Source organism: Arachis ipaensis, chromosome B10 (genome assembly GCF_000816755.2).
Source record: "Arachis ipaensis cultivar K30076 chromosome B10, Araip1.1, whole genome shotgun sequence".
Lineage (NCBI taxonomy): Eukaryota > Viridiplantae > Streptophyta > Magnoliopsida > Fabales > Fabaceae > Arachis > Arachis ipaensis.
In genome coordinates this window covers 14001694-14013187 of record NC_029794.2, presented here as the reverse complement: position 1 = coordinate 14013187, position 11494 = coordinate 14001694, and the positions used below count along the sequence as shown (strand labels likewise).

Sequence of the window (11494 nt, the reverse complement as noted above, 5' to 3'; positions counted from 1 at the left end):
TTTTTTACTTTTGACTTATAAAAAGAAGTAGTATTAATGTCGGGTGCAATTTTCAAAACCAAATTGCAACTTTCTAAGAAGCTATTTAGGAGCTTATAGAGAAGTTAAAAAAAATTACTTCTCTCATAATACTTCTACTTTTCATCACATTTCTATAAAATAAGCACTTTTAGAGTTAAAAATCCAAACACAAAATAACTTATTTATAAGTTACTTTTAACAGAGTAAAATAAGTTACTTTTAACAGAGTCATTTATTGTTTAAGTTATTTTATCAAAAGGAACTTAATTAAGTTAGTTACCCAAACTGGGCAGCCATTATCATTATACCGATTATAGTATAGGAAAATTATCACATGTTCCATTGTACTAGCATAGAATACCATGTTTCTTTGTACTATCCGGTTTTCATTATGTATTTGTCTTGTAGTGAAGAACTTAAACACAAATTTATCCTTGGAAGTAAAACTGAAATGACCCATTTATCAGCTTTAATTGTGACATTCATTGGTTGAGTTTTTAATTTCCTGACTTGGCTAATAATGGATCGTGAGCCACTATTTATTCCAATGAGAATTAAATCTTTATGCCATTCTTAAAACACATACCATTAGTAACGAATATCCTAATATATTTAAGGGTAAAATACTAAATTGGTCTCCTAGGTTTGGGCGTTATAACTCATTTTATTTTCTAAGCTTAGCCTGGATCATATGATCGGCAGACAAAGCTTGGGGGCTGTGATCCGTCACCTTATAACTTGGTCTTTATTGTGCATTATGAGTTATAACTCGGCGTTAATTATCATTTATTCTTTGCTTGTAACCGACACCTTCATTACCGACTTAATGACCATCATTTCAATCTTAATGACCAAACCGTCATAACATGAATATCATTCATCAATTCTATGCCTATAAAAAGAACCTTCTATATCTAATCTCATGGGAGCAACATGATAAATTGATCCCTTCTTGGAAGTTAGGTTCATTATTATCCAATAGATCAGTACAGGTATGTAGATAGCTGGTTGTGTGAGTTTTATTGTGTTTTATTAGGGTGTGTTTGCGAATTCTAGGGGAAAGAAAGTGCATGTTTGGTTGGCATTTCTGTTTCTATTTTCAGTTTTTATTTTCAATCTTCTTTATTTTTAAGATTTGTGAAGGAAAAAGTGAAATCAGAAAACAGGATTTTAGGGCCTGTTTGGTTGCAATTTCAATTCTATTTTCATTTTCTGATAAATTTGGACTACGGTGATGATCAAGCATTTTCCTTAAATTGTCTTTCTGGGTGGTTATTAGTTTCATGTCTCTTATATGCTTTATTTGATTCCAGGATCTGAAGTCATTCTCTTCATTTAACATGGCTATTCTCTCAAGGTATTTCCATTTTCATTGTTTCCCATTGTAGTTAGAAATTGTTGTGCTATGGGTAATTTGAGAGACTAATACGTTGCTGGTTTCTCCTTGAAGTTCTCATCATAAATCCTTGAAAGCTCAGCAAGCAATTAATGCGGTAGACTTATCTACTTGTAGTGTAGTTTTATTGTCTTGATATAATTTAACAGTTCCTGATTTTCAACAGCTTTTTGAGCCTTTTATATATATAATTTAATGCGGTAGACTTATCAACTTGATTGTTTCTGTATTCTGTTGTACCTGATGTCAAATTTATTTGTTTTGGAGCTTGATTTATGGTTTCTGATTTTCTTTCTTCTAGCTTTTGGAGACAATGGTGAAGAATTGTGGTGATCAGGTCCACTTTCAAATTGCTGAGAGGAACATATTGGATGAGATGATCAAAATTGTAAAGAAGAAGGTAAGGTGGTGTCAGATAGAAACTTGAGAATCATTCTTATTTAAGTTGCATATGTGATTTCACTTGTGCATTATTGACCCTTGGTGAGTGTGTATTTATTGCTATGAACTAGTGGTCTATTAGTAAAATTGATCCATCAATATGATGTAGTTTGATTCAGTTGCCAAATAATTTGACATCAACTTAATTCACTTCTCTTTCTTGTCTTATTGGCTCAAATATTAATATTTCTGGTCGTATTTCATAGCAAAGTAAAAAGCTCCTATTGTTCAGGTTTTGCTCTTTGGATTAATTGATCGACCAAAACATAGATGATGTACACCTATCCAAACAATCTTATCATATCCAGCACACTCTCTTGGACTTTATAAATGGCAGCGAACGGGAGTAGTGTTTCCAAAGCGTTCTTTAGATGCGTCTCCAATATTTACTCCACCTCCTACCCATCAAGCTTCAGGAAGTATGCATGCTGGATATGGGATGCCAAGCGGTTCTTCAAAAACACTTGACGAAACAATGGCAACAGAGATAGAAACTTTGAGGTGAAATTTCAATTTTTTCACTATGTTGCCAACCGCTGGTGCTGACCTCTGTCGCCAGACTTGTGTAAACTAAAATATCTCTCCTTTTTCCTTGTCTTCTTTTATTTTTTTTATAATTCATAGTTTGTCAAGTTTGGAATCCATGCGCCATGTTATGGACCTGTTGAGTAACATGCTTCAAGCTGTGAATCCTAGTCGGCGGCGTCAATGAGTGTGACGTCACATGTGGCAGATTCCTCAACTACTGTTCCATCCAATGCATTAGCTCTTCCCGATCCACCTGCACCAGTTAGTACTGGAAAGGATCAGGACATTATTGACTTGCTGAGCCTCACTTTGTCCCTCACACCATCGACTCCACAGGAAAATTATACGTCATCAGCGACCTCTGTCGAAGGAATGCATCAAACAGCCAATCCATCCACAACAGGGGTATTCTAATGCTCCCCAAACATATCCTGGGAATAAGCAATACAACAGTTATGTCGCGCCATGGGCTAGGCCTCAATCGCCGTCGGAACCTCAAGTCCAGTCACAGCAACAGATGTATCAACCCCAGTCTCAGTCCCGCTCCCAGTCTGCGACCCCACCCTCGTATGAATCCGAACAATCACTGCATAATCAACCACCTCAGTTTCAGCAATCACAACCGTTCCAACAACAAAATCAGCCACCTTTGCAGACCCCACCCTCGTATGAATCCGAACAATCACTTAATCGACAAACTGAGTTCCAGCAATCACAACCATTCCAACAACAAACTCAGCCACCGTTGCAGTCCCAGCATCCTCAATATAGCGCTTCACCACAGTATCAACCCTCACACGCACATTTGCAACCCCAACCCCAACATTTCCAGGCCCAACCTCAACCCCAACATTTCCAGGGTCAGGTCCGATCCCCACCCCAACCACAGTTACAATCTCCACCACAGCACTTTCAAGCTCCACCACAGCAGCAACGATTTCAAAATCAGCAGATTCAGTACCTGGGAAGTTACCCTCCACCACCATGGGCCTCAACACCGGGTTATCCCAACTATCAAAACCATTTATCTCCTACCAATTTGTTCTCCAATCCTCAAGCCAACACAACAGGGCCTTTTACATTTCCTTCCAATGGTGCTGAATCTGCTGTGGGGGCAAATTTCGGCCAAAGGAGCCCAGGCAGTACCGGCAGCGGACAACGGCCCTTTATTCCATCTTACAGACTATTTGAAGATTTGAATGTTTTTGGAAACACAGATGGAAGGGTGAAGATGACTGGTAGTGGAACGTCATCCGGCATGTCAGGTACAATGGGACCTGGCATGGTTGGAGGGCGCAAGTGAAGTTCTATTATTGTAAAAAGCATGCAATGTTGATATGGTTTATACCTTTTTTTTTTCCTATTTATTTTAAGGTTATGTAAGTTATTTAGATTGATTCAGCTGCAGTTTCCTACTTATGAGTAGATCATAAAGTCATTAGTTTTGAGTGTTCCCTCAGACGATAGACTTCGGAGCATTCTTTGATAAAAGATTTCTTTCTGGTAGTGGTTTCATTTTTAAGATTTATTGATCTTTGACCACTATAATTGGCACGGAAATTTTTAACATTTGTGCATATTGAGAGCATTCACCTTAATTTCAATCTCAAATGTGTTGAATTCTTTTTGGGTGTTTTGAACAGATGCTAATTACGTGCGTATAACATTCTTTCTATACACAGCTAATTGTTGTACGTGTTTATTTTTCTAACTTTCGTTAGAATTGCTACGCAACATTTTGAATAAGCAACAAATCATTCAACGGTGCCATCCTGATACACTGCGCGAGTGCTTGAAGCTCACCATTGCTATGTCAAACTCACCACTTCAGCTAAGGTTACTTCTTTAGAGGCAAAGGCAGAGGCTACCCTTGACAAGTTGCGACTTGCCATTGTGCAATTCCATGTCATGTATCTGTCTGTCAGCTGACATGGACCCAGGTAGCTCCAATAACTGGCTACACAACTAAAGCCACCACAACGGTCAATGGTAGGTAACCATGAACTAATTAACAACAACCAAGTGAAGGCTAACTGTACTATTGTATCAATTCAAACTCGATCATTAACACCTCAGTAAGTTGATCTTTAAAAGCTTAAACTGAAATGAAATTTGACACATTTGACTCGTTGGTTGGTAAGCTGATTTGGTTACAAAACAATAAACAAAAATCTATAATCTATTGTGTAATGACATGCTATTAGATTACTTATAGTCATACCGTAATGTTACTAGATGAAAATTAAATTAGACTATCGATTCTCTATGCAGTGTAAACAGTGAGATTTTGGGTACTAGAAGATGCCAACACGGCAGCTAAAAATTCTGAAATTTTAGTCTCGTACTAAAACAGCACACTGGCTCAAACTTGAATGAAATTACACCATGGCAAGGTTTCCCCCAATTCGAAGATTATATTTGAGTGAATATGCCTCAGTTCTCAGCAGTCACACCACCCACAGCAAACTAAATTACATATTCTGCTAACAAATTTACAAATTAAAGGCGGATTGGGATATAACACAACATTGGAATGGAAAATAATAATAAACAAAATTATTTACACACATTTACGAAGATCATATTATTTGACAAAGCCTCCAATAAATACGCATGATTACTCCCAGTCAGGTGCATCCCTTCTAACATGGAGCCCTTCTAACATGGAGGCTAATGAATGAGTTGCATACACTACCAGCAATTCAGCAGAAATTCACCTTACCAGTATGCATAGATACAGACACATGCATCTGCAGCACCAGCAGCAAGCAAGACTTGGTATGGGTGGAAATTAAGGCAGCTGACAGACCCAATTTTCTGAGCCATAAAGGTAGGATAGTATCGAATAGTGCCTAGTTGATCTCCTTCAAGGCTGAAAACTTTAATAAGTTGCTTGGCTGAGCCACTGGCAATGATTGGAGCGTGTCTACGTACAGCTAAAGCTGTGAGTGGGCCCCGGTGAGCTTCAATGGTAAGATAGGCGCTACTATGATTTCTTATATCAAGGAATTGAATATCTCCAGCCTGAGAAGCACTAACAATCTAAAGAGGAACACAAATACAACATAATTTCATCATCCTTTTCATATCAAATCCATAGATTGTTATTGAATTCCTACCAAGACGGACACCATTATATGAAAAAGAAAGCAAAAATTAGTAAAGATCATCTTACCTTTCCTGGGTCTAGTCCAGGTTGAAAGCCAATCCCCACCACCTTTTCTACTCTCTCTGTATGTGGCCGTAATCCACAGATAAGCCTAAGAAGCAACATTGTCAGTAGCCATAGTTAGAAAAACAGTAACTATAGTCAGATTTATACAAGATTGCAGTGATTATATAGCTGATAAATGACTATAATTCTGAGTAATGTTCTCAGTGCTAACAACAACAGCATAAGTGTTCCTATGAACTTGAAGCATGTCCTTAGCAAGATCAATGGCTATAACTCCTGCACTACAACCCATACCACCCAAATTGAAGCTTCTAATGTTACCCCTAAGCTTGTACTTGTTCACAATCATTGCAGAAAGTGAAGGAGTTGGGTTAAACAAACTGCAATTCACAACAAGAACACCAATATCCTTAGGCTTAATCTTTGTATTAGCAGAGAGATTATCTAAAGCACCAAACATAACATTCTCAGCTTCTTCTCTTGCAGCAGCCATGGAAGGAGTTGGAGGGATATGATGCATGGCTTCGGGTACATACTGACCGTCGAAGTCTAAGGTTTTTTTCTTGGTTGAGCTTCTGCTCTCTGAACTCGAAGGAAGGAAACTGGAATGGAGATGGGTTTTTCTACTGAGCAGTCTGAGAAGAGGGGGCAGAATCGTGACGGAGACAGAGGCCAGGCGACGAACACAACTCAGAAGACGGTGGTGGGTTGGAAGAATCTGCGACGACCAGACGAAGACGATGGTGACTGAGCGCCCGACGGACGGCGGCAAGAGCGCGATGGAGCAGATGAATACCAGGAACTGACGCGCCGAGGTCGAGGAAGAAGAAGCTGCGATTCTTGAAGGAGGAAGAAGCACGGACGACCAGACGACGATGGTAGTGCCTGAGAGCGACGGACGGCGGCAGTCCTTGCGGCGGTGGTGGAGAAGCTAGGGTTTAGGGGAGAAGCTGTTAAGATAGAGGTATTCAAAGGGTATTTTTGTCTAATCAAATAAAGGAAGGATGTTTAAGTCTTTTCATTAAAATTAAATAAAATTTATTTTTTATTTTTATTTAATTAAAAGGGTGTTTTAGTAAAAGTGGTGATATATTATATATTTAAAAAAGAAAAAATTAAATGCTGACGTGGAAAATAAATTCCACTTGTTTAACTGTTATTTGTCCATATTTTAAATGTATCGGTACGTATTAATTTATCATCGTACCGTAGCAAACACCTTTTTAATAAACCATTAAATTTATTAAATAAAAATCAAAGAATGCTATTAAAAAAATATTAATGAACTTCAATAAATATAGAACATATCAGTATATAAATAAATAAAATATTTTTTACTATACAATATTTTCTGTGCTCTAACTCTTTTCTGCAGGATACAAAAATTATTTTAATCTATTGTTTGAGTTGGTAAAGAGAGTTAATAACTTGCTCTTCAAATTGAGTCAAATATAAATCTAAAAATCTGCATCTATATTAGTTCGACTTAGGCGAATAAAACCACAAGTTTTTAAGTATTTTGTTTTGGGTTGTTCTATGGTACAGAAGCAGATTTACAGATATTCTTTTTCTGACGTCCTCGTGATACATGTGGGTGGGTTGTCGCCTGTCGGTGAATTGGGGCACAGCTTCAAAGGCGCAACACTATAAATTGGCTTGGCTTAACGTTCAGTGGAATGCTTAAACTCAAACGGGATTATGAAGTATTGGGCTTCATTTTTTGACAGTGAATCCAATCATTATTTCGGTTTCTGTAGGCCAATTGCATATGGGTTTAAGGTGAATTTGGTTTATTGTTTTGTTTTGTTATACAGTATAGTGAAAATTAAAAAAATTCAAATCATGTTGTATTAGATGCAAAGACCTTAAATAAGTGAGTTGTGAAAAAGTTACCATCATGTCAATGGCATTGTGAGCAAAAAGAAAAAAAATACTTGAATGGCAAATAGTTTGAAAATCAGAAGAAAGTTGTCTTTTAAATTAGTGGTTCAAAAGACATTATACAATTTATCATGCTATTTTTATTAATAAAAAAATATGTATTATTATTATTATTATTGATTTGAATAGTAAGAAACGGTGATGTATTATTGAAAAATAATAATTTAGATAAATTTAATAGAGAGGAACAAAAAATATATATTCATATTAATTTATTATTTTAAGACTGCATAATTTAATAATTTTTGAAATATATATCTCTTTAGTCTTTAGAGTTTTAATATATAGATTCATCCATTTAATTTTGATACACCGTAAAATAATTTTATACGTTACATCTAATTATATAATATCATATCAATAAAAATAATTATTTTTATATTAATTATGTGAATAATTATTTAAAAAAATAAATAAAAGTTCATTTTTTGTTGAGTATAATAATATAATTTTTTATTTCCTACAATGAATTGGAATAATAAAATATCCAAATATCTAAAATTTAGGTATTAACTATACAATTCAATTTATTAAAAATTTAGACTACTACACCACATAAATTCCCTTTTGATATCACCATTTTTTTTTTAAATTATTCATATAAGCAATAATCAACAACATGCACAACGAAGAATAAAAATAGATAAGTTTTAATCATGCATAATACTATAGTATCTAAAATTTAACTAATAGCACCTAAAATTTAACTCTAAACTTAATTTACAAAAAAAAGAGAAAATTTTATATATATTAGAGTAAAAAATAAATATTTTATAAGTTATATGCAAAATATTAAGGATAATGAAAATATAAAAAGAATAAAAGAATGCGAAATATAAAAAATTATTATTATTACTTTTTTATGAAAGGACTAAAATATAGTTTATTAAAATAAATAAAAAATTAAAATTAGTATAAAAAATTGAATAAAACACCTCAAACAATTTTATATAAATTAGCATTCATTTTTTTTTATAGAAAAAGAGGTTGATCTTTTTTTCAGGAGCAAAATATCAAAATTTGAACAAAATAAGAACACAGCAAAATCATATCAAGGTTGCAAGAAAAATGTCAGAAAATAAAGAAATTATAAAATATATTAAAATTCATTAAAATATTTAGGTACAAGTAAATATTTGATAAATATACGTAGATCAACAAATATAATTAGAGATAGAACTTGATGAATGTGATACACGGTATGGAAAAAAGACAGATAAGTCACTGACTTTTTAAATTTTTGACAAATACATCTCTAAAAAAATTTAAATACAAAAAAGTTTTTGACTTTAATAAACGGAGGACAATTTAGTCTTTCCGTCTATTTGCCTCTCATACACCAAACGAAATTGGCTGACGTGGCTGAAATAGTGTCCAGGTGTCCGTTACGGTGCCACGCTGGAAGGAGAATAAAGTTCGAAGGACAAATAGGTCATTGAGAATTTAGTTCATTATGCTTCTATATGTATCATATATTACTATCTAATTTAATAATCAAATGTGTCACATGACACTCTTATTAAAATTGAGAGAAAATATTTTTTTTTCAAAATTAATAAACTCCTTTCCTAAATTCTCTCATCTACCTCTCTCCATTTTTCTATTTCTCTCTACTATTTTTACTCTATATATATGTTGAGTTAAGAAATTAACTAAATTAATTAATGATGACAAACATTATTTTTGAGCAAAATAAATAATTAGTGTTGATTAATTATATCTACTTATTAACTAATTATTTATTATATGTTGCAGGCCAAAATGTGAATTACAGCCCAAATGGAATGAGAAACAAAACAAGGTTGATGGGCTGGTAAATCAAGCAAAGCCCAAAAGGAAGCAAGCTTAAGAAATTAAAATGAGCCAAGCATATCTCTACCCGATCCAAGCCCAATTTTGTTTCAGCAAACAATTCCCTCCATTTTGCTTAACCAAGGCAACGTTCCTCTCCTCTCTAATCAAGTCATCATAGTATATTTATACTGTTAGAACAAAGTGAAATATAATTTTAAAAAAAAATTATTCTCGTAATGTTATTATGGATAAAAATACTAGTTCTAATATAATACACAAATACATTAATGCTAACTTAATACATGAATGATGAACAAATAAACTAATGCTAACTTGATGCATAAATGAACTCATGCTAACTAATGCCACTGGTATGATGAAAACTGAACTAATGTAATTTAACAAATTCTAATATAATACACAAATGCACTAAAAATGAACTAATGCAATTTAAGAAAAAAAAAAGTAGAAACAGAACAAGCCCAATTTCTGCAATTTTAATACAAATAATTTAAATTACAGAATACAACAAGTTAACTAGATTTCAAAATACAAGCATAATTTTATAAACTAAATTCTCATAATAGAAGCATAATAGAAGTATAGTGAACTAAATTCTCAAGAACCTATTTGTCCTTCGAACTTTATTTGCAAAATAACGTCAATGACTTATTTGTCCTTCGAACTTTATTCCCCTTCCAGCGTGGCACCGTAACGAATACCTGGACACCGTTTCAGCCACGTCAGCCAGTTCTGTTTGGTGTATGAGAGACAAATAGACGAAAGGACTAAATTATCCTCCGTTTGTTAAAGTCAGGGACCTTTTTGTATTTAAATTTTGTGAGGAATGTATTTGTCAAAAAATTAAAAAGTCAGGGACTTATCTATCTTTTTTCTAAAAAAAAAAGCCAATTATTCTATAAAGTTAAACGAAAAAAAATCAAATTTAAGTAAGAAGAACAATTAAGGGTAAAAAACTAAAAATAGGTCAGGCGAGTTCTTAGTCTATCATAGGCCTATAATCTAATCTGTACTTGGACTAGTCTAACCTGATCTGTTGTAAAACAGGCCTAGACACACGCTATTATAAAAACTTAATATATTAATAGGCCGAATTCAGACTCACTGATAAATCTTATTGGCTTGTCTGTGCTTGTTAAAATATAAATAAATATTTTAAATTTATTATATTTTATTATAAATATTTTTTTATAGATCATTTGAGTACCTTCATGAAGTCAGACAAGACCAAAACAGAATCCTTTTGATAGCCTGCTTCCTCAAGGACCTGTGTAAGAATCTCCTGTAAAAGGTACAAAGGGAAACAAAATCCATCAGAGGCAGTTATAATAAGCATATCACATCAACCTCAATTTGCTTTTGCCAATTGAAATGTTAGATAACAATACCAGCCCGTGGTCGTCCCAGCAACAAACACACTCATATATTCTAAATGGGTTATGCTACGTGTACACCAAAATCAGCCACCAGTATAAAATATATATTGTAATACAAATATATATTAAAAATAAATTAAACCATATATGTATTTATATACAAATACATTGGTGGTTGATTTTAATGACTGATTTTAGTATACAAATAACATTTTCCATTTTAAATACTTGTAAACATTAAATAAATTTGGCATATTACATATAAGTAACTTTTAAAAAAAGTCATGTTTTTTAACAAATTTCAGGTGAAGTCAGAGTCAATAACAACCTAAAATATATAATATTAACAGTTTGGATATTATTGTTATATTTTTTTTCTTTGAGTTCAATTAAAAAATTAATAATTTTTAGTAAATATCTATCAATTTTTTTAATTATATTGTTATTATAAAGTTTAAATATTAAACTTTAAATTCTAATTTTTAATTTAAATTCTAAATTTTAATTTAAACTCTAAACTTAATCTCCAAAATTAAAAGATTAAAAAATAATTTTATACTCAATTTTGTAATTTTTTTTAATCGATATTTTTATTTATCAGTATTTTTATCGGACATTCTCAATATATGTAAACTACTAAAAAATAAAAAAAATTCATTAAATTTTAATTGATGAGTACTTATTACAAGATTTCATTATCTCAAATCATCAACTAGAGTCAATTATAGATTTCTCAAATCATCAATTAAAGTCAATTATCTTATACTCCATTTGATATGTACAATTTTTTAAAGTCTAACT

The 11494-nt window shown here is 32.9% G+C and overlaps 2 protein-coding genes and 2 long non-coding RNA genes across 4 annotated transcripts; 3 read left to right on the top strand and 1 right to left on the bottom strand.

Moving 5' to 3' along the window:
• LOC110267712 lies at nucleotides 952-2150 on the top strand. Its single transcript, XR_002355594.1, has 3 exons — nucleotides 952-1013; nucleotides 1335-1514; nucleotides 1719-2150. It is a non-coding gene; the product is annotated as an uncharacterized LOC110267712 (long non-coding RNA).
• Nucleotides 2161-3076, top strand: LOC110267713. The gene is made up of 2 exons (XR_002355596.1): nucleotides 2161-2359; nucleotides 2483-3076. It is a non-coding gene; the product is annotated as an uncharacterized LOC110267713 (long non-coding RNA).
• Nucleotides 3210-3980, top strand: LOC110268356 (RNA-binding protein 33-like; the record flags this gene model as incomplete). The annotated part of the gene is made up of 1 exon (XM_021114457.1): nucleotides 3210-3980. A coding segment is annotated over one exon (480 nt), but the record flags the coding sequence as incomplete, so codon positions are not given.
• LOC107620188 (regulatory-associated protein of TOR 1) lies at nucleotides 4710-5689 on the bottom strand. The gene is made up of 2 exons (XM_021113519.1): nucleotides 5562-5689; nucleotides 4710-5428 (listed from the first exon to the last, which is right to left on the bottom strand). Exons 1-2 carry the CDS (start codon nucleotides 5658-5660, stop codon nucleotides 5105-5107), a joined length of 423 nt encoding a protein of 140 aa, XP_020969178.1. The 5' UTR covers nucleotides 5661-5689; the 3' UTR covers nucleotides 4710-5104.